The following is a 22,555-nucleotide window of genomic DNA, read 5'->3' on the forward strand; positions in this document are numbered from 1 at the left end:
ATTCATAAAGAAGAAATCAGAATGTTGAGCTACTACAGTCAATGCAATATTGAGTGTTCTGATTCCGAAATTTCCACCTGATACTACGAAGAAGATTGAAGACGTTGTTCTACAGAGTTTATGTTTTATAATTCTTGAGTCTAGATTTGTGTATTAAACTGTTTTATCGAGTTGTATCTTTATCTGCTTTATTAGAAGCACAAATTATGTGTACAAACAGTTAGTCAAATTCAACTTCAAGTTGGGATAACTTGAAGGGTGCTTACTAGTCTAGGGAGATTATTGAGATAGAAATTCAAGGTTAGTTCCTAGGTTACAGAGTTTGTAACTTAAATTTGCACAGACTTACAGTTGTAGTGGAGTTTGAAAAAAATCCTACACAAGTGTAAGTCGTGATTTTTTCACCCTTGTGAGCCGGATGGTTTCCATGGAAAATTGTTGTGTTCTTACTTTACTGTTCTTTACTATTTAGCAAACGCTAGCTTTGAACAGGTAGAGTAATGTGTTCTATCTCATAGGTGAAAATCTGGTATTGATTAGGATAAAAAGTAGGTCGTGCAACACAACAAGTGGTATTAGAGCAAGCTTTCTTTAAAAGGTTAACACCTCAAAAAAGAAACATGATGAATGCTGCACCACCTCTTGGACACAGTGAGGGATTCTCTCCTAGAAGACCACCACTGTTCAATGAACAGTACTATAGATTGTGGAAAGCTCGCATAGAGAATCACCTACAAGCTGAGGATTACGAGCTCTGGGATAGGGTTATTGAAGAACCCTATGTGAAGTAGGAGAAGATGGCACTAAAGTGAAGTAGGAGAAGAGTGAGTATATTGAAGGTAACAATAAAATCTTGGAAAAGAAAGCTAAGGCCAAGAATGTCTTAATGCATAGGCTTGGACCAGATGAGTACAATAGAATCTCAGGATGCACAACTGCCAAAAAAATCTGGTATGCCCTAAAGGATGCTCATGAAGTAACCACTCAAGTCAGGATATTCAGAAAGGCTATGCTGGCTACTGACTTTTAAAATTCCAGGATGAAACCTGGAGAAATAGTTTCCGAGATGTTCACTATATAATCTTTTATTGTGAATGAAATTGACGTCCCTTGGAAAGACCATCACTTCTATCCAAGTCATTCAAGATGAAGGTAACAACCATAAGAGAAGCAAAGGACATAGTGATCATGTTTCTAGATGAACTAGTACGGAATCTGAAAACATTCGAGATGAATATGGAGAATGGATCTCTTGCACTCAAAGCCACAGAAGAAGAAGAAGAAGAAGAAGAAGAAGAAGAAGAAGAAGAAGAAGAAGAAGAAGAAGAAGAAGTCTTGACAAGGGGAAAGAGCCTTGACAAGCCACAGACTGGAGGATGCTTCAAGTGCGAGAACACTGTTCACTTGATTGTAGATTGTCCACTATGGGAAATAGAGTGGAAGAGAGAAAAAGCAGAGAAGGAGCAGACCAATGACAAACAAAACAAGGAAACCACAAAAGCTATGGTGGCAACCTGGGGCTCTAATGATGAAGCTGATCACACTACTCTCATGGCTACTGAAGACTCAGAATCTGGTACTGAGAAGGATATCAAGGCAAGTAATGAGCTTAAAGGCAAGTTAGATCTGCTCTCAAAAGAGAAACTGGTGGATTTGATGAACAACCTAATTGGTGAATACCAAGAGATGAGTACAAAAAGAGTTGATTACCTCAGTGAATTCAAGCTTAAAAGATCAACTGATGAATTGTGAAGCTTGTAAAGACAATACTGAAAAGGAAAATTGTCTATTGAAAGAACAGGTTGCTCAACTTGTTTCATCTGTGCTGGCTCTTAAATATGAAGTTCTTAAGCTGACAATAAAATTGGGAAAATCCGGGATGAGCAGTGAACAACTTGGGGTCGAATCTGAACTAAAGAAAATAAAAGAGGAATTGCGTCTTCAGAAAGAAAAATATGGAGAAATCAGTTCCAAATTGCTTAGAACAGAGCATGATCTTGAAAGAGCAAGGCGTTGGACTCAAGCTTCTCAATGGCTCTCAAATCTCACCAGTCAAACACACAATATAACCACAGGATTGAGATTTGATATACAGCCAAACTTGATAGTGTACTCTATGTTGTAAGTAGGTCGTGTAACACAACAAAAACTTAATTCGATTTTCCTACGTTCATTCTCAAATCTCACCAGTCAAACACACAATATAACCACGGTGGATGAGATTTGATATATACCAAACTTGATAGAGTACTCTATGTTGTAAGTAGGTCGTGTAACACAACAAAAACTTAATTCGATTTTCCTACGTTCATTCTCAAATCTCACCAGTCAAACACACAATATAACCACAGGATTGAGATTTGATATACGTACCAAACTTGATAGTGTACTCTATGTTGTAAGTAGGTCGTGTAACACAACAAAAACTTAATTCGATTTTCCTACGTTCATTCTATTCCCTCCGTCTTAAATTATTTATCGTGGTTACTAAAAATAATTGTCTCAAATTATTTATCGTTTTAGGAGTTCAAGGTACAATTAGTTATTTTTTCTCTATTTTACCCTTAATAGAATTTTATCATTAATGAAGATGACACATAAATAGATTAAACATTTAATGGAGAAAGATTATAACTTAGACATAAACAAGAGTGAAGTTAGTCAAATACTCCTCCTAATTATTGCTTCTTAAGGGGTGTGTTAAAAAAAAACACACACACACAAATAATTTGAGATGGGGGAAGTACATTGCACTAGATAATAAATGATATTATTTTCTAAAGAGTTTATTTAGCGCTACCAACACAAATAATACTCTTCAAGTGATTAGCCGACGACAATATATATTAACTCGAACCTACTTGAAATCGCGACTGCATGACGTATCAACTTCAACCTTCTTGATCAAGAAAGTGTCCATCTTAGGGTTGTTCACGGGAAACCGATAAATCGAATCAAACCGAAAACCGAATCAAATCGAAGAAAAAACCGATATTTTGTAGGTTTGATTTAATTTGATTTTTAATATTAAAAACTGACAAAATATGATTTGATTTTGATTTTAATCTTAAGTAAAAAATAACCGAAAAAATCCGAATCAAACCGATTATTCGAAAATATTTAAAACACACACACACACATATATATATATATATATATATATATATATATATATATATATATATATATATAGTGTGTGTGTGTGTGTGTGTGTTCCTTACTTTATAGCTCTTTTGGGGGCACTCAGACCCAGTGGCGGAAGCCAAGATTTTCACCTAGGGGTTTAAAAATATGAAGAAGTAAATACACGAAGAAGCCAAGGGGGTTCAACATCTACTATATATACATAAAAAAATAATTTTAATCTTATATATACACTGTAATTTTTCGCCGATGAGGTTCGGATGAACCCCCGGAGCCTACCTAGCTCCGCCCCTGTTCAGACCATGTTGTTAGATTTTGTTTTGTTGCAAAGATGATACTTAAAGGCTCTTCTTTGAATAGTATGGAACAACTATCAATATATGTTTCTTGTTTGGTTTTATCTTGTTGTAGAAATACGTGCAATTTTTGTTGCTTGAACCAAGTAGTTGTTCGTTAGAGCCTCAGTTTGGTGAGTAGTCTTTCCTGGGTTTCTAGTTCTTGTAGTCATGTGTTCTGTAATTAAACCGATTCAATAAAAATCGACTTAATTGGTTTGATTTGATTTTGTATCTGAAAACCGATTTAAATAATTTGGTCATCTTTCAAGTACTAACCGACCCAAATCGGATCATGAATACCCCTAGTTCATCTAATAAGAAGTTTTTTTCAAGGATATCAATCATACTTTGGGTACATTCATGCATTTTCAAGGGGAGCCATAGCCCACGTTCCTCCTCCAATATTATGTATATTAAATTTTTTTTTTTTAAGACTGTTTGAGTTCATGCAATTTCAAGGGGAACCATGGCCCATGTTCCTCCTCCCATATTATGTATAGTAAAGTTTTTTGTTTTTCCAAGACTATTTAAGTATATATGTGCATAGAGCTTTCAAATGGGCGTGTTAAAATGGTTAAGTTAACAAAAGTTGCTTGGGTTGAAATAGACTAGGCTAAAATGGGCAAAAGTGCGAGTCATAACCCAACCCACCCAATTCATACTAAGTTTTAATTACTTTATTTCTTCTTTTATGATTTCTTTGTACCTTTTACAATTATTATTTTTCTTTATTATGGTTATATATTACATATCAAATAAAAAAAAATATAAAATATTTTGACAAGATTTCTCATGAGTCTATTTGGGCTACATATCAGCACAATTTTTTATTGGCTGAAATTGGTTAAGCTAATAAATGGGCGGGTTATATTTTCATGGGCTGATTTTGCCACCTCTAATGTGTGCATTCAAACTATCGGATCAATCGATTTTGTAACACTTCACAATTGTTTTTTTTTGTCGTTTTATATCTTTTTACATGAGATCTTTATTTCACATACTAAGATCTCTGAAAATAACACACGAGAGATCTTTACATGATCATTTTCTTCTATTCAAATTGCAAAAGGCTATATGTTACCAGTTTCCTTGTTCGAGAGAGTCATATGGTGCAATGATTATCGAGTACCTCTACAAGTGAAAGTTGAGATTTTTTTTTTTTTTTTTTTTTGAAGAAACATAGATCTTATTGATGAATATTGCGGGTACAATTCTGTTATTCCCTTGATTCTTCTCTCCTAAAATTTCTTCGCGATTCAAGGGCCATTAGTAGCATATTTCTCGAACGTAGGATGACCTCCTTGTGATGTATTTGATCTCAAGAACATCAGTCAATTTGATAACGACAGTATTTGATGTGATTTATGGGATTTTCGAGATTTTGATCTCTTTGTAAATATTCAAGAGTTTGTGGAATATTCGAGATATGCTTTGATCTCTTTGTGAATATCCCTGAAATTTACGGGTTATTCGAGATGAAAGTTGAGAGTTCAATTCCCATCTATCTTGTTGTTTTTTCCTTCTTCTTTTCCTCCCCTAGAATTGGATTCAGGGTTTTCAAATCTTACGTTTGTCGACACGTCTGTATCATTTCTTGTGTTTTAATTAAGTATTTTTTTTCTTTTTCTTTCATTATTCACTTGAATTATTCTTTCAAGTCATTCAGCACAATCAACACATATAGTGTAATTAGTGGATGTAACTATTTAATTCTGCTAAAATAGAACGGTGGTTTGCTTAAAAGGCAGTTAGTGATTGACTAGACTGAAGAGGTAGTTAGGCCTCATTTCTATTACTATATAAAAGATCAAAGATCAGTAGACTTGAAGAAGGGGAGTCTTGGACCAACGGTAAAATCGTCTCTATTATGCTTGTATTAGGGTACCCTACATCACACCTCTTAGAGCGCAGGCCTACCTCAAACCCTGCTAACGCGGGATGCTTTGTGCACCGAGCTGCCCTTTTAAGACATTTGAATCTGACTACACATTTGAATAATAGATGTGCATAAAGATTTAGATTTCTGAATCTAAATATATTTGAATATTAAAATATTTTATTAAGATCTGAATACTAAATAATTAAGATAGTTTATTTTTTCAACTCTGAACATATAAAAATTTTCTTTATTTTAAACTTAATAAATATAAAATTCAAATAAAATACTAAATTAATCCAATATTGTATGAACAAAATAATTTTTAAAAAAGTATACAAGGTTGGTAGTGGTGACAAAATAATTTTTAAAAAATTATACGAGGTTGGTAGTGGTGATAGTTGTGAATGGTGGCTAATGGTGATGACGGCTAACTATGATGATAGGCGAAGTCAGTCATTGGTGGTGAGTAATGTAGTTGATAATAGTGGGTGATGGCGGCGGCTAGCAGTAAAAGTGAACGGAGTATGGTGAACAATCATCCTTGTTGAAATTCTTAAACAATCATCTTAAATTTGTGAATCTTTACTACCAAAAGGATCAAATGATCACATTTCAATTAATTGATAGGTTAAATATGTTTGATCAGATTTTATAAAGATTAAAATTGAAATTTATTAGTAATTAATGCACAATAAGTACTATTAACCCTATAATAATTAATCCAAATAGTACTCCATCCGTCCAATTTTATATGGGGTGCTTGATTACGCACGTAGTTTTAAGAAATAAAAAAATGCTTTAAAATTAGTAGTTTAAAATAAGTCACAGATATTTATATCACTGTAAATCACTTTATTTAGAACAAAACCATATTCTAAAATTAAATTGTTACTAAAATGTCATTCTTTTTTAAACAAATTAAGCGTGATTAATTACATTAACTTCGACTTCTTCGGCGGGTGTAAAGGAGAAGTTTAGGGTAACATTGTAATTTGGAAAAAAGAAAAGATAAAGAGTATAGAAACAGAATAATCCAAAACTCCACTAGTCTACCTTTGGAAAAGGGAAAGAGAAGAGTCTCCGCTACCTCTCTCACAGTCTGGGTATGTTCTCTTTTCTCTTTAATTAATCCTTGATTTTTTTTTTCAAGTTGTGATTCTTTTTTGTGGATAAAAGACTGAATTTTATCTTGTTGATAATACTGTTATTTGTTAAGACTAATTATAGTTTTGTGGGTTTTGATCAGTGGATTGAAAATATATGTTTTGAGTGGACTCTCAGAGATGATGGGTTTAGGGTCTTTTGGTTCATCCAATTTATCACCTTTAGCCCCACCTTTTACTGTTGATCGCTCAAATTCAAAACAAGTGTTGAATTTCACTGATTCCAATTATAATACTGGTACAGTACAACCATTTGGACAGCAGTCTTGGCAATATACTGCTGACCCTTCAGTCAATGGATACAATTTTTTCCCAAACAATGAAATAGTTACTGATTCTATGCCCAAAACTGGCATGCCTGAGTTTTCCCCAACTGATTCTGTTAAAGTCAGCAGTAATAATCACCTTTGGTCAACTTCAAACCCCACTGTTAATGCTTCGAGTGACGCGTATTCGGGATATTATACCCCTTATGTGCCTTCAGTAGTGAAGAATGACCAACCCTCGGTGGCCTTTAATGAACCGTCGTTTGATGTTTTGCCTAATTCGGGTAATATTGCTGTTAATGTGTCGTCTCAAGTTGATTATACCCAGAGCTTGTCTGGTTTGGAATACCCGGTATCGCATTGGAGTTTTTGGAATAAAGTGGCTGAGGGGAAGCAAGATGAGAGGAAGGGAGTTAATGCTGGTGCTTCTTTTGGTTACATGAATAGCATGTCTCAAGGTAATTTTGCTTTTGTTTCTTATCAATGTATTCCTTATACGATTGAACAATGATGTGAATGTGTAACTTCTCGTATTTTTCAGGCTTTAAGTTTCAGCATTTTCATTGTTCAGATATGTTCCATGCAATGATCTCTTTCGAATATATTACCATGTTGTATGGATTCCTGGTTTATGTGTGTGAATTTGCGCATTCTGAGTGTATCCAACTTTTAGTTTATTTGCATTTAGGACGTCATATTTGACTTTTATTGGTCTACCTTAATAATCTTTGTTCACTGCCGTAGTACTGTTGTAGTTTTTCTTTTAAAAAGAAATCTAATTCAATTGATGAGTATTATTATACTATTCCTGACCTGAAAATTTTCCTTGATTTTCCAATCCATTTCTACTTGTTATGTCAATGACAAATTATTCATATCGTGGAGTTAAAGTCTTTTACTTCTACACGCCTGATTCATGTGATTTTATCTCTATGTGGGGCGAGGGTTGCTGTGTGCTTGTAACCAGGGGCGGACCCAACGTGTTGGGTGGGGGGACACGTGCCCCCCCAACTTCGAAAAAAACCCTATATATATATATATACACCTTGAAAAACTATGATATATTTTAAAAGGACCCCTCAAACATAATTGCAAAAGTAGTTCAGTTGGTAGGGAGTGCCCCTGAGTGCCCCTCAAACATATTTTTAATGTCCATCTTTTTGTAGGTAATTCACTTGAAGGTGTGAACATAGCTGGAGAAGATTCTGGTGCTCTGTCTGGAAATTTTACTGATGGAGTATATACTGGGCCTTCAAGTATGGGACATATGGATGCCAAATCATATCTCGCTCAAGAACCTGTCTACCCATCTTTTAACTCAAAAACAGCTATGGGTTCAATTCTCCCTGTATCTTGCCAAGCGGGACTTTCTTTAGGATCTTCTAAGAATTACCCGAACTATGAAAACCCTTTTACTCCACATGAAAAATCCTTCCAACCCCTTGATTCTTGTCCCCGTGATACTACATCCACATCAAAATCTTCTCCTGCAGTGGTTATCAGACCAGCACCTTCTGGAAGCCGTTTCTTCACACCGAAGACAGACTTGCACAAAAATGTGGATATTTGCAAATCTGGAGCTAGTAACAGTGAGAAATCAGATGTCCGTTACCTGTTAAATAAGGGTCAGGAATCTCCGGTCAAAGGGTTTACCTTGGACACAGGCCCACCGCTGGACTTTGGCAAGATCAATGACATTTTTTATGCATCGTCGTCAATTAACAATCCGTGCCCAAGCCATCCTTGTGGTAGCAATAGCATAGAGACTGCAGTTAAAGAAAGATCCGGATCTGAAGCTCCTTACAGTAGTGCACCACCTGTGACTTTTACTGACAAATGTTCAGATGCTTTAGAACTTCATAACCCAAATGAAGATTCACCCTGCTGGAAAGGTTCTCCTGCTTTTCGTATTTCTCTCTGTGACTCTGTTGAAGCTCCAAGCCCATGCCAATTCAAAAGCAAACTAGAATGCTCTGATTTTGGTCAAAGCAATCCTTTGTTCCCTCCACCAGAACATTCAGGGAGAACTTCAATAAAGAAACTTGGTGAGGACAATCTACATAACCATAACGTATATGCAGGAATTGGTCGGTCAATTCCTTCAGAAGGCACTGGAACTAATAACTATATTACAGAAGAGCACAGGACCAATGACGTCACAAAAGAAACATCTGAGCATATGGATCTGTCCAGCAGCAGTGGGGTACTTAAATTTTCTGAAGATCTGAACAAGCCTAGCAAAGGATATAATCTACCGCATTACTCTGAAAACGACGGACCCACAGAGCATTGTTTGACGGAGGGTTTTACACATTCTGGTTTGAACCTCAATGACACATTAGAGGGTGGAGTAGTTGCACTTGATGCTGCAGAAAATGTTTTACGTTCACCAGCTTCTCAAGAAGATGCCAAGCCGGCCCAACCATATCAAATAGGATCAAGTCCAAAACTGGATGTTCAGACACTTGTGCATGCAATTCATAACCTTTCGGAGCTACTTAAATCCCAATGTTTGACTAATGCATGTGTACTGGAGGAACAAGACCATGACGCCCTTAAGCATGCAATTACCAATCTTGGTGCATGTACCGCTAAGAAGATTGAAACAAAAGATACAATGTTTTCCCAGCATGATACTTTTGAGAAGTTTGGAGAATCTCGCCGCTCTTATATGGTATGTCTTCGGGAGAGATCAAACTAGCTAGTTTTGTTTTTAGGTGTGGCCAAATGTGTTCAAATTGTGGAAGCAGTAGCAGTATTACCATTACTGGTGTGGAATTAAATTCCTCCTTCCAGACCTAAATAATTGTGTGGTCCTTGACCACCTCGTCTCTGCATTCTGGACAATTGGATACCCAAATATCTAATGGTCCAGATATAATAATGGATAGAAGAGGAGCTCGCATATGCATTTTTCTTTTATGTGACAATTTTTCAATATTAACAACTTTTACATGATTTCACTTATTTTGTTTGTTAATCATCCTACTTTATCATGTAATTGTGCATGAAGTTGATATGCTTTGCTTGCTTGCTTTACTCTCTTAAGTCTAATAGAGAAGAATAAGCATAAAGATGAGATGTGTATTCTGCAATCTTATTGTTGCTGTTAGTATGTTGCTCGGACTCTCCTAAAATGTTGCCGAACCCGTGTCGGATCCTCCAAAAATGCACTACTTTTGGAGGATCCGACACGCACTCGTTGGCATATTTGAAGAGTCCGAGCAACATACTTAGTACTAGTGTCATCTTTGTCATCATTAAATTTATACTTCTGAATGGATGTCTTATATCCATGAAATATTGTTGTTAAATAAGAGAACCTCAATCATTAAGCTACCTTTTTGGCCATTGACTGGGTCAGTCCTGTTTTTGTTTGACCTTTGAATATTTTTATCATGCATTTCTTTTCGTAAGCAAGAATATGAAACTAAGTTTTAATATGTCCTTTTTCTTTTCGAATTAATAGGATTTGTTTGTCAGCTTTAGACTTTTGATTGTGTACCTTTGGCCATTGACTGGATCAGTCCTGTTTATCTTGTTGAACCTTGGGTTTTTCATTATGTGCCCTTCTGTTTTATGTACGAGTGAATGGATCTAAGTTTTAAGTTGTCTGTTTGCGTATCAACTTGATAGGCTGTGCTTGCTAGCGTAATTTTGTAGATAACGGTAATTTTGTCCGCCAGGGCACTGGGACAGGCCTCCCCCAGTTTATGGAAGAAGTTACTTGGGATTCTTGTGGACTAGGTAATCAGCCTTTGCATCAAGATAAGAGCAAGAACAATGGTAAGAAAGCTGAGAATTCACCCCTTCTAACTCCTTCTGCAGATGAATTAGGGGATTCAAATGAAGAACAAGTGGCCCAGGTATGCTCTATGTGTACGTTGTGCAATTGTTATTTAAAGTTTAGTCTTGTAAATTCAAGTGTTGAAAATGGAACTTTAAAGGAGTTGCAACTACCTTTTGCAGGCTATAAAGAAAGTCCTCAATGAGAACTTTCTCTCTGATGAAATAATACAGCCCCAAGCCCTTCTCTTCAAGAATTTATGGCTTGAAGCTGAAGCAAAATTATGTTCCCTAAGCTATAAAGCTCGTTTTCACCGTATGAAGATTGAAATGGAGAAGCATAAATTCAGCCAAGGAAAAGGTAAAAGCTGTTTGTTTTGATATCTGTGCTGTGACTCTGTGGTCTCTATTCTGTTTCCGACGTTTCAGTAGATGCGACTGTTGCAAATAAGATTTTGTGCTTCATATTTTCTGCAGACCTAAACCTGAATTCCTCAGTGGCACCTGAAGCTGAAAATGACAGCGCATCAAAGACAACCACCCAAAGTCCCCCCTCTACTTCAAGCAAGAGTGTCCACATTGATGATTCTGTAATGGAGAGATTCAATATCTTAAATAGAAGGGAAGAGAAACTGAGTTCATCTCTCATGGAAGAGAAAAAGGATCAGAATGTGGATCCCAATGATGCTGAGGATCCTGTTATGGCGAGACTCAACGTCTTAAGACAGCGGGGAGACAACTTGAATTCATCTTTCATGGAAGAGAAAAAGGATCAGGATGTGAGTCCCAATGATGCTGAGGATTCTGTAATGGCGAGACTCAATGTCTTAAGACAGCGGGGAGACAACTTGAATTCATCTTTCATGGAGGAGAAAAAGGATCATATGGTCGCCAATGATGCTGAGGATTCTGTTATGGCGAGATTCAATGTATTAACGTACCGGGGAGACAACCTAAATTCACCGTTGACGGAGGTGAAAAAAGATCTGGATATGGTTGCTGCTGGTTCTGCAGGTAGGGATGTCAAATGGGCGGGTTGGGCTGAACTTGGGCGGGTCAAAACAGGCTAAGTTAATGACCCAACCAAAGTTACTTGGGTTGAAATGGGCTAAAAAGCGATCCAACCCGCCCAGTTCTTACGAAGTTTAATTTCTTTGTTTTTTCTTTTATATTTTTTTAAGTAGCTAGTAAATAATATTTTTCTTTATTATGATTATATATAACATATCCGATAAAAAAAATGTCTTTTTGATAAAATATTTTGACAAGATTTCTCATGGGTCAATTTGTGCTGCGTATGAACCCAATAATGGGCTTTGGCTGAAATGGGCCGAGCTAATAAATGGGTGGGTCAATGACCAGCCCAAACTCGAATGGATAGGGCGGGTCATGTTTTCACGGGCTAATCTTGCCACCCCTATCTGCAGGTACGGAGAATCTTGGATTGTTAAAAGGAGAAGTATCAGAAGATCAGAGAGCAAATGTGGTCATAGAACCTTACTTCTATTATCACAGTGTTAATGCCAGCGAAGGTAAATTTGGGTCTTACTCGGATGGTTCTGGATGTGACTCCATGAAACAGTTTCTTCTCTCTGTCGCGGATGATCCAGTTGTCCATTCAAATAGGAAGGGCAGACTGGGAAATCTCAACTCTTCAGGTTTGTATGATAATTCTTCTTCAGATTGGGAGCATGTAGCCAGGGATGAATATGTGTGACAGCTGACGAGACATTGCTACGCGAAGATATTTAATGTTCTCTTTCCAGTCAACATATGAAAACACTGTATATATTCTAGAGTGCATGTGATGAAACTACGTATGCCTATTGTCTACTTTCTGATACTGCAATATGCTTACTACGTTACTCGGTTGTGCACATCGTTTTGTTTCTAGCTCGCTTGTGTAGTCATTACTATATTTTGGTAAATCATTACTTAAATGCTGCTCCCACTTGAAGAAAACATATCTCAGCTAATGAAGTAAACACTCGCCAGATATCAAGTTCATTGAGAAAAGACTTGAACTGTCTCGAAAGGATGTGAGAACTTTCAACCTATAATGTTCTAGTAAAGTTTTAGTTTATATTTTTAACTATTAAAGATAATTTATTTTGTGTTGACTTCACTCAAAAGTGGATCTTTAGCTAGACAATTAGCAGAATCATGCATAAATTTTCTAGCTTGTTACTAGGGCTATATGCATGGTTTTTCTTTTTGTTTATTACAACGCATAGAAATACACCACTTTTGTATAAAACATGAAATTGGTTTCAAATATTTGCATAAAATAATAAAAAGGAGGAAAAAATTGTTATTTGCTGACTAGCGAGTACTCCTTCGTTCACTTTACTTGTCCACAATTTCAAAAATAAATTCACTTTTACTTGTCTTTTGCATATCAAGAGAAAAATAATTTATTTTTCTTATTATACCTTTAGCATTAATTATTCATTTCACATCTTCAAATTTATTAAGATTATACACCAATTAATATGGGTATTATGGTAAAATACACACTTCATTTACGATTTTTAAAGGGTGTGCAAAGTCTACAGTGGACAAGTAAAAGTGAATGAAGGAGTACAATTTTTCTTCTTCACGAAACACGATATAATATGTTAAAAAGGTAATTGACCTTTTAAGATCCTTTTTTTGCTCAAAAGAATACTCACTCCGTTCGCTTTTACTTGTCCAATATACCATAATTATATTTTCAGTTTTACTCGTCATTTTTAGCATATCAAAAGAAAATTATATTTTTTTCATGTTTTACCTTAACATTAATTACTTATTCCCCAATTTATTTTTCAAGACATAAGACTAAACATCAATTAATATCGGTATTATGGTAAAATACTCATATCAATTTATTGTTTCTTAAAGCATGTGCAAAATCCAAGCTGGACAAGTAAAAGTAAACCGAGGGAGTACTTTTTTGTTTCTCAACTCAAATGTCCTATTTTATGGAGCAAATTATAGTTTACTAGTTTTGCTTACCTTACCTTATCAATACTACAAACCAGTTGTCATGATTATCAATTTGTATAAGCCCAAAAAAAAAAAAAAAAAAAAAAAAATATATATATATATATATATATATATATATATATATATATAATGTATTCTAACAGCGAAAATATACATAAGTTTTTGGAGATTGTTGTTGTATAGTTTTTCACTCATTAACTGAACTTAAAATAAATAAAACTATGAGTTTTATTGTCTAATCACGTTATATTAGTGTTGTTGTAATACCAGTAAGCCAGCGAAATCCGTTATTTAAGCTGTGTCGTGAAGAAACAGCATAATTAAAGACGATAATAGAATTATAATAGGGAGGTTAGCCGTTAGCATACAAAGCTTAAATGAGAATATATATTATATTTTTATGTATATATATAATAAGTTGGATGTAATTTGTTCCGTATTTGTTCCGTATAAGTGTCTGATTGCTTGTATGTATTAGAAATAACATTACAGCATTAATGCAATTTTTTTGTTTATGATTGTTGTTTAACCCTTGATAAGGACCTCACATAATGTGCAAGCTGGGTCCTAATTGAATTTATATCTTGTTATTTATAAGATAGAAACCGCAGGTGGCTCTTAGATTACATGCATGTCATATTACCTTGTTTAAAATTTTGTTTCAACCATCAAATGCCGACATTAAACTTTAGTTAGTGAACAGTGTATAAACAAAAGAGACCCGTAGAGTTACCTCCAATTAATCTGCAAAATCTCAAGTCACGGGTCCAATATCATATTGTTCAACTTATATGCATGGACAGTTCTCGTTTCACTATCAATGAATATTAACTTGTGATGGTAAGTTAGATTACCAATTTTATATTTACAAAGAGATTGTATAGTTATGTTTTCTACACCGTCAATGCATAAAGATTATAGTCTTCTTTGTATAACCCTTCGACTCATTATTGGCGGCAAGTCTTTATTGGTTACGTAACTGAATGGTTATACATTTGATTAAAGAAATTAAGAACTAAGAGAAAAGAAAAAGACCCACTTGCAAGCATAATCCACTATAATCAGCAGAAATATAGAGTTAAATCAATGTCTACCCACTAAATTTTGTATTTTCATGCAAAAGAAGTCAACAAAATGGATTGGTTGAGTCAAGCTTGTTTTTTTCCTACATATCCTAAAGGATCAAATAAGGAAAAAAAAAAGTTAGTAAACTGTATTTACGTGCAATTATAGTCAATCATCTGACCAACTCCAGTTGTCCTTAACCTTCCAAAATATTGGGCATCTTTGCTCACGTATATACAAGTTTACAGCTTTCTGCCTTCTCACCATGCACTAAAAAATATAGATTCTACCAGCAAGATAGTTAATTATTGTGCTCTCTGTATCACAATTTGTGTGACACTTTTTGCTTTTCGAGATTCAAATTATGTGAACTTTGACTAACATTTTAAAATGTTTGTTTTCATCATATTGACATGAGAAGAATTACAGCTTATAGTAGTATGTTTCATATAGTTTTTGAATAACTAAATTTTACTTTAATTAAAAATTTTGAGTCGATCTAATCCAATTTAGTTTCAAAGATTAGTCAAATTAACTATCGAAAAAAAGAAAAGTGTCACATTAATTGGGACAGAGGGAGTATTAAGTCTAAGACAAGTGATATCAGCTGGTCCATGTGACATCAAGGGGTACTTGTCCATATATATTGATATCGTGGTTTGAAGCTACTCAAGCTCAGTAAGGAAAAAAATAGATTATGGAATAGAGGAAAATGAGTGGAAGAATGTTAATGAGTGCATTAATATTGTTGGTTCTATGTGAGTGCATGATGTTAGAAGCACGGCTTCAAGTGGGATTTTATGAAAATTCTTGTAGTATGGCTGAATTCATAGTCAAACAAGAGGTTACAAAGGCCTTCTTTAAAGATAAGGGAGTGGCTGCTGGCCTTGCTCGCATGCATTTCCATGATTGCTTCGTTAGAGTAAGTCTATCAAGTAACCTTGTCTTATTTTTCAGCCATGGATGGTTACGTCTAGTTATCTTCAGGTTAATATTAGAATAATTCTTTTGCACTATTAGTATATATATGTACAGTGGAAGTCGAACTCTTAATTAGAAGAGTTAATTAATACATTGTCATAATGTCATCCAGAATATTAACTACTGGCTCTGTACATAGATAATATTTTGGTTCTGGCATTATGATAGGGGTGTGATGGATCGGTGTTGATCGAATCGACTCCATCAAACAAAGCAGAAAAGGACTCACCAGTAAATAATCCGAGCCTTCGAGGTTTTGAAGTCATTGACAGTGCAAAGGCGAGGTTGGAATCTGTTTGTCAAGGAGTTGTTTCGTGTGCTGATATAATCGCATTTGCAGCTAGGGATAGCGTAGAGATAGTAAGTATTACTGCCGATAATCATACTAATTAAGATTTATTAAGCATTATTATCACATTACGTATTTACTTGCACGCTTGAAATTATTACAGACTAGAGGATTTGGCTATGACGTTCCAGCTGGTAGAAGAGATGGCAGAATCTCATTAGCTTCTGAGACAAGAAGTTTGCCGTCTCCTGCATTCAACGTTGACCAGCTCACCCAAAACTTCAAAAATAAGGGATTCACTCAAGAAGAAATGGTTACTCTCTCTGGTAAGCAGAAGTGTCGCACATCGTTTAAGTTTTATGCACTGACAGTATCTATTCTGTACACTGAATCTTTGATCTTTGATGTCTAGGAGCACACACCATTGGTCGATCTCATTGTGTGTCCTTCAGCACCAGACTATACAACTTCAGCTCAACAAGAAGCCAGGATCCTAGTCTTGATCCTGCCTATGCTGCCCAGTTGAAGCGGCAATGTCCACAAGGCAGCACGGATGCAAGTTCGGTGGTGCCGATGAACCCTGCAAGCCCAGCTGTCACTGATGTAGGTTACTACAGGGATATTCTGGCCAACAGGGGCTTGTTTGCCTCCGATCAAACTCTCCTCACAAATCCAAAAACAGCTACCGAAGTAGCGCGAAATGTTAGGAGTCCATTCCTCTGGAGTAAAAAATTTGCTAATGCAATGGTGAAGATGGGTCAAATTGGTGTCTTGACAGGCAATGCTGGTGAAATCCGAGCCAACTGTAGATTCATTAATAGCTAAACAAATCTTATATATCTCTCTGTATCCTAAGCGGGGACTACTCCTTTCTAGTTGGAGCTTTCACACCGCTGTATTTTCTTGAACCTATTAGTACTGTGAGAACCATCATCCAGGAACCAGATTATGTATTGCTTTGCTGCCCTATTATGTCATTTTGTCTCATTTCCAGAATAATTTCATGGAGAGATGTAAGTTAGAAGTGCTTGTGTTAGATCCATCCTGAGAAAGACTTATGTTGATTGACTTCTGTACAACTTCTACAAAATAGCATTTTATTCGATAACAACTTCTTGATATGTATGTGATTGTGTAAGGACTACAGTTTCTTAAACACATGGCAAAAATTTCTAGACATGAAGTATTTGCAACTATATCCGACGTTACTCATCTTCCGATGTAATCTATATATTGATGAAACATAAAAAAGAAACCAAGAAAATGGTCAAGTTGAATATTTGGTATATATAACAATAGTATTTACGTGACTAAATTAGATGTTCAAACAATATGTAATCATCTTACGTTCAACAATTAGGTCGGTCGAATAGGCTCATCTTTCATTAATTTGAGCTTGTATTTTCTCCCTTCAAATTTAGCGTAACTCATCACAAACATATTCTAATATTATTTGTATAGTTATAAAATGTTTGTACTGATTAGTATGAGTTGCACGTATCCAAGAACTAGTTATAAAAAAGAGGGTAAAGGATATCATAGGATTAAGAAAGTATTAAATAATAAGCAAAGTCAAAATGAGAAAAACATAAGGCACCAACTGTGTTCCATTAAAGTGGACTTTTCCAGCATGTTTGGACGGTTGTTACCTATTGTATTATATTGTGTTGTTAGTTTAAGCACAATTAAGGTACAATCCAAATAAGGTCGAAATCTCAAAGCAAACCTTAACCATCGGTGCACAGAAATTATACTATTATTTGTAACCCCTCGGACTCATTTCCTACCGGCTGCAAGTCTTTGTTGTTTACGCAACTCAATGAGTATACATTTGATTAAAGATATCTAACTTAAGCACTAAAAGAAAAGAAAAGATCCACTTGCAAGCATAATCCACTATAATTAGCAGAAATCTAGAGTTAAATCAATGTCTACCCACTACATTTTGTATTTTCTTGCAAAAAAAGTCAAAGAAAATACAACAAAATGAATTGGATGAGTCAAGCTTGTTTTGTTCCTACATAAACGCTAAAAGGTCTCTTAAGGGAAAAAAAAAGTTAGTATAGTGTATTTACGTGCAATTATAGTCAATCATCTGACCAACTCCAGTTGTCCTTAACCTTCCAAATTATTGGGCATCTTTGCTCACGTATATACAATTTTACAGCTTACTGCCTTCTTATGGCACTGAAAAATATAGATTCTACAAGCGAGATTAATTATTGTATTAAGAAAAATTAACGTAAGGTCCACTTGATATCAACGGGCTGTCCCTATATATTGACATATGGTCTTTGAAGCTACTCAAGCTCAGTAAGAAAAAAGATTGTATTAGTCTATAAGGAATAAAGAAAAGTGAGTGCAAGAATGTTGATTAGAGCACTAATATTGTTGGTTCTATGTGAGTGCATGATGTTAGAAGCACAGCTTCAAGTGGGATTTTATGAAAATTCATGTAGTAAGGCTGAGTTCATAGTGAAACAAGAGGTTACAAAGGCCTTCTTTGAAGATAGGGGAGTGGCTGCTAGCCTTGTTCGCATGCATTTCCATGATTGCTTCGTTAGGGTAAGTCCATTTTTCACTCCCTCATGAATCACTCCATGGTAGTATGTTTTTATCATTTTTACATAATACTTTGACCTGTTAACACAACAGGTAACCTTGTTTTATTTTACATGTTAATAATGACACCTTTTGTGGATAGCTACATCTAGTTATCTTTAGGTTATGAAAGTAGAAGTTAAACTTTAATATAGAAGGGCTAATACATTTTCATCCAGCAAATTAACTGCGGACTCTGGACGTTGATAATATTTTGGTTCTGGCATAATGATAGGGGTGTGATGGATCAGTCCTGATCGAATCGACTCCATCAAACACAGCAGAGAAGGACTCACCAGTAAATAATCCGAGCCTTCGAGGTTTTGAAGTCATTGACAGTGCAAAGGCGAGGTTGGAATCCGTTTGTCCTGGAGTTGTTTCGTGTGCTGACATAGTCACATTTGCAGCCAGGGATAGCGTAGAGTTAGTAAGTATATAATACTATGTACTACAGTTCATCAGTCGAATTAGATTTATTAAACATTATAACCATATTAGATATTTACTTGCACGCTTGAAATTACTAGACTAGAGGATTTGGCTATGAAGTTCCAGCTGGTAGAAGAGATGGCAGAATTTCATTAGCTTCCGAGACACGAAGTTTGCCGTCTCCTGCATTCAACGTTGACCAGCTCACCCAAAATTTCAAAGATATGGGACTCACTCAAGAAGAAATGGTTACTCTATCGGGTAAGCAGAGTTTAAGTTATATGCACTAGCAAGCAGAGTTTTAAGTTATATGCACTAGCAGTTTCTATTCCTTACACTGAATCTTTGATCTCTGATGTGTAGGAGCACACACCATTGGTCGATCTCACTGCGTGTCCTTCAGTAACAGATTATACAACTTCAACTCAACAATGAGCCAGGATCCTAGTCTTGATCCTGCCTATGCAGCCCAGTTGAAGCAGCTTTGTCCACAAGGTAGCAAGGATGCAAATTTGGTGGTGCCAATGAACCCTGCAAGCCCAGCTATCACTGATGAAGGTTACTACACCGATATTCTGGCCAACAGGGGCTTGTTCACCTCCGATCAAACTCTACTCACTAATCCAACTACAGCTACCCAAGTAGCGCAATATGGCAGGAATTCATTCCTCTGGAAAACTAAATTTGCTTTTGCAATGGTGAAGATGGGCCAGATTGGTGTCTTGACAGACACTGCTGGTGAGATCCGAGCTAACTGTAGAGTCATCAACAGCTAAACAAATGCTATATATCTCTGTATCCTAAGAGGGGACTGCTGCTTTCAAGCTGGAGCTTTCACATTGCTGTATTTCTTCAACCTATTAGTACTGTGAAAAGCATTATTCAGGAACTAGATTATATATGTAATGCTTTGCTGCCATATTATGTCATTTTGTATCATTTCCAGAATATCTTCATGGAGAGATGTAAGACAAAAGTGTTTGTGTTAGATTCATCACCTTTTTCTACCTACAAAAAGATTGACATTGCCAAGTACCTTTACTCGGTGCTTTCCAGGCAAAATGGAAATGCTAGATGACCACCCCGCGCAACAATATAAATGTTCCAAGACAACCAAAATAACAGAGAACGCCCTTCATTTCTTGATATTAGTCATTGAGGTTCTACAATAGCACTACTCAAAACGAGGTTTAACCAATAAACAAGGGCAACAAAAATAGAATGAGCATGATATCTTCAAAAATTCATCATAAAGCACAAATTGAAAGGTGAATATCTAAAAAAAAAAAACTTAAGTGGTGAGCTCCATAATGGCACTGACTATGTCACCATGATGGGTCTTCAGAGCCTTGACTGCCTTGCCCCTGGACACTCCTGCTTGTGTCATGACCAAATCAATGTCCCGTGGTTCAACACCAGTCTCATCAACCTCTTCTTCCTCCTCATCTGCCTCAGCAGCAGTAGAGGCAGACACATCTGGCTTGGCCATCACAGATCCCATGTCTGGCATCCTAAACTGCTGAGCTGCCTGTGTCTGCAACTGTGAGCTCAAATCCTCTATCTTAGCCTCTCCAAATATGACATAAGTCTCAGAATTTGGGCTCTTGAAGACATCTGGCTTTGAGATGAAAAATAGAACCTGCAGTATTGTGATTACACCGGTTTCCATCAATCCAAATACCTTTTTAAAGATACTAAATTGAATAAAGATGAAATAAAGAATGAACAAGGTAATTTACATTTTTGGTCCTCTTAATAGTGACCCTGCTAACCCCTGTAACAGGTTTCATGCCAAGCTTCAACATGGCTTTCCGACTCTTCTTCTCACTTCTGCTTTGCTTAGAATTACCACCTGCATCACTTTCCACTCAGATTCTTCTACAGAATATGTTAACAGGCATAGTAGAGTGTGGCATGGTTATTTCACACGTCATATAACCATATAATGACGTTAAACAGATCGTGTGCAATTTAGTGCAAAAGCAAAACCAAAATGGATCATAAAATAAGCACAAAGAGATAAGTAGCAAGTTCAGAAACATTAATGCTGGTCAAGACTAGACGCCAGTAAATACATTGCATGCTAATAACATGCATAGCTAAGTCAGACATAAATGCATAACTTAATTTCATAAAAAGCTCAAACTCCTGGCAATCCAATAACTAATCAGCCAGAAATGATAGCATAACATCATCGAATGTCAAAAACCTGGCAACCCAATAACATCTATTATGAATTACAAATATGTTCAAGTATAAATCAATCCTATGCCAATTATGAGGTTTAATTATTCCAGAATTAGATATGCACACTCGAGCAGTCAGATAACTAAGAGTAGCATCCGTTTCTCCTTCTAACAACCTTTTAAAAAAAGTGGCATTAAGCATTTAAATTATTTCTACTACCAAAACAAACCCCAAATAGATTCAATGCATTACATTATCCACAAGACGGTTCAAAAATCAGGGAATTAAGATATGCAGCAGCAAAATAGTTCATCCAATCAAATCTCAGAGCCTTGCTTGAGGACGTGGTAGAGTTATTATAAAAAAAAGAGGGCAAAGGATATAAGAGGATTAAGAATAGTATTAAACTATAAGCAAAGGCAAAATGATAAAAAAAAAAAATAAGGTAAAACTGTGTTGCATAAAATTGGACTTTTCCAGCTTGTTTCGATGGTTTTTACCTATTGTATTACATTGTGTTGTTAGTTTAAATACAATGTTTGTTTTAATTGTTTCTTAAATTTTATTAAGTAACGACAAAGAGTAAAATGTACGTGCAATCGCGTTGTTAGCTCATTTTTTTCCTCATTTTCTCTTTGCTTATTATCTAATAATCATATTTTATCCTACCTTTTTAATATAGCTCTATCTTGTAATCATATTTTATCCTACTTTTCTTGTAAAGTTTATCCTTCGAATTGCTTCGACTACAGTACAAGACAAGACAACTCAATACAATATAATACGATAGAGTGTGAAACAATAAGTAACAACCATCCAAATAAGCAGTTCGTGGTTACATAATAAATAAAAACAAAGATTGTATTTAAAATAACAACAATAGGTAACAACCATCGAAAGAGGAATGCATATTTCACAATTTGACAGATTGACTAACAGACCAACATTCTTAGACGACAAAAAAAAAAAAAAAAATTAAGGATAGATACCTTGGGCGCCATCTTCCTTGTCATCGTCGTCGTCGTCGTCAGAATCGTCGAGGTCATCATCGTGGTCATCTTCTTCTTTGACGTCCTCGACTATAGGCTCATCATCCTGTAGCTTCTTCTCGGCTACGAGTTCTTCGATGACTGGACCTGGCATCGCTGCTACGACTTCTTGTGCTGGGAATGGAAAGAGTTGGTTGCTTTGAGGATAAAATTCGCAAGCAAGTAATGAAATGTATCAATATCGTGGTGGGGTTTTATCCTTTAGGGTTCCTCTCTATGGGCTTTCCCAGCGCCCAATCTCATCAGCCCACTTGTACCTTCTCTTTCATTTTTTTTGTCCTTCTTTAATTATTGTCCCTCAAATAGTCATCTTTTATTTTTTGTCCTTCACTAAAAGGTCCTTTAATTTTGGATTCGAATCTCCATTCAATTAAAAATTCAAAAAATAAA

At 35.7% G+C, this 22,555-nt stretch overlaps 4 protein-coding genes across 4 annotated transcripts; 3 read left to right on the plus strand and 1 right to left on the minus strand.

Annotated features, from left to right (window-relative positions):
• Window positions 1-905: 905 nt before the first annotated feature.
• On the plus strand, window positions 906-12,453 carry LOC132057616 (uncharacterized). The gene is made up of 9 exons (XM_059450242.1): window positions 906-951; window positions 1,415-1,672; window positions 1,755-2,121; window positions 6,608-7,248; window positions 7,957-9,464; window positions 10,441-10,656; window positions 10,760-10,937; window positions 11,054-11,590; window positions 12,004-12,453. The coding sequence occupies exons 1-9, from the start codon at window positions 906-908 to the stop codon at window positions 12,291-12,293; spliced, it is 4,041 nt and encodes a 1,346-aa protein (XP_059306225.1). The 3' UTR covers window positions 12,294-12,453.
• Window positions 12,454-15,295: 2,842 nt separating this feature from the next.
• LOC132056313 (peroxidase 5-like) lies at window positions 15,296-17,010 on the plus strand. The gene is made up of 4 exons (XM_059448450.1): window positions 15,296-15,551; window positions 15,779-15,970; window positions 16,063-16,225; window positions 16,312-17,010. Exons 1-4 carry the CDS (start codon window positions 15,342-15,344, stop codon window positions 16,722-16,724), a joined length of 978 nt encoding a protein of 325 aa, XP_059304433.1. The 5' UTR covers window positions 15,296-15,341; the 3' UTR covers window positions 16,725-17,010.
• A 661-nt stretch (window positions 17,011-17,671) lies between these two features.
• Window positions 17,672-20,017, plus strand: LOC132056314 (peroxidase 5-like). Its single transcript, XM_059448451.1, has 4 exons — window positions 17,672-18,464; window positions 18,736-18,927; window positions 19,028-19,190; window positions 19,293-20,017. Exons 1-4 carry the CDS (start codon window positions 18,267-18,269, stop codon window positions 19,703-19,705), a joined length of 966 nt encoding a protein of 321 aa, XP_059304434.1. The 5' UTR covers window positions 17,672-18,266; the 3' UTR covers window positions 19,706-20,017.
• A 31-nt stretch (window positions 20,018-20,048) lies between these two features.
• On the minus strand, window positions 20,049-22,314 carry LOC132056315 (nascent polypeptide-associated complex subunit alpha-like protein 2). Its single transcript, XM_059448452.1, has 3 exons — window positions 22,106-22,314; window positions 20,669-20,781; window positions 20,049-20,568 (listed from the first exon to the last, which is right to left on the minus strand). Exons 1-3 carry the CDS (start codon window positions 22,257-22,259, stop codon window positions 20,221-20,223), a joined length of 615 nt encoding a protein of 204 aa, XP_059304435.1. The 5' UTR covers window positions 22,260-22,314; the 3' UTR covers window positions 20,049-20,220.
• Between the last annotated feature and the right edge of the window lie 241 nt (window positions 22,315-22,555).

This window comes from Lycium ferocissimum, chromosome 5 (genome assembly GCF_029784015.1).
Source record: "Lycium ferocissimum isolate CSIRO_LF1 chromosome 5, AGI_CSIRO_Lferr_CH_V1, whole genome shotgun sequence".
NCBI lineage: Eukaryota > Viridiplantae > Streptophyta > Magnoliopsida > Solanales > Solanaceae > Lycium > Lycium ferocissimum.

What these genes read in the sequence shown, in the direction of transcription:
- LOC132057616 (XM_059450242.1), top strand. Translation starts at nt 906, where the DNA reads ATGAGTACAATAGAATCTCAGGATGCACAACTGCCAAAAAAATCTG. An exon ending in TTGATAGTGTACTCTATGTT is followed by an intron (nt 2,122 to 6,607) that starts GTAAGTAGGTCG and finishes GGTTTTGATCAG; the next exon opens with TGGATTGAAAATATATGTTT. An exon ending in ATGAAGAACAAGTGGCCCAG is followed by an intron (nt 10,657 to 10,759) that starts GTATGCTCTATG and finishes TACCTTTTGCAG; the next exon opens with GCTATAAAGAAAGTCCTCAA.
- LOC132056313 (XM_059448450.1), top strand. Translation starts at nt 15,342, where the DNA reads ATGAGTGGAAGAATGTTAATGAGTGCATTAATATTGTTGGTTCTATGT. An exon ending in TCCATGATTGCTTCGTTAGA is followed by an intron (nt 15,552 to 15,778) that starts GTAAGTCTATCA and finishes GCATTATGATAG; the next exon opens with GGGTGTGATGGATCGGTGTT. An exon ending in CTAGGGATAGCGTAGAGATA is followed by an intron (nt 15,971 to 16,062) that starts GTAAGTATTACT and finishes AAATTATTACAG; the next exon opens with ACTAGAGGATTTGGCTATGA.
- LOC132056314 (XM_059448451.1), top strand. Translation starts at nt 18,267, where the DNA reads ATGTTGATTAGAGCACTAATATTGTTGGTTCTATGTGAGTGCATGATG. An exon ending in CCAGGGATAGCGTAGAGTTA is followed by an intron (nt 18,928 to 19,027) that starts GTAAGTATATAA and finishes TGAAATTACTAG; the next exon opens with ACTAGAGGATTTGGCTATGA. An exon ending in AGAAATGGTTACTCTATCGG is followed by an intron (nt 19,191 to 19,292) that starts GTAAGCAGAGTT and finishes TCTGATGTGTAG; the next exon opens with GAGCACACACCATTGGTCGA.
- LOC132056315 (XM_059448452.1), bottom strand. Translation starts at nt 22,259, where the DNA reads ATGCCAGGTCCAGTCATCGAAGAACTCGTAGCCGAGAAGAAGCTACAG. An exon ending in CAAGGAAGATGGCGCCCAAG is followed by an intron (nt 20,782 to 22,105) that starts GTATCTATCCTT and finishes AAAGTGATGCAG; the next exon opens with GTGGTAATTCTAAGCAAAGC. An exon ending in CTATTAAGAGGACCAAAAAT is followed by an intron (nt 20,569 to 20,668) that starts GTAAATTACCTT and finishes ACAATACTGCAG; the next exon opens with GTTCTATTTTTCATCTCAAA.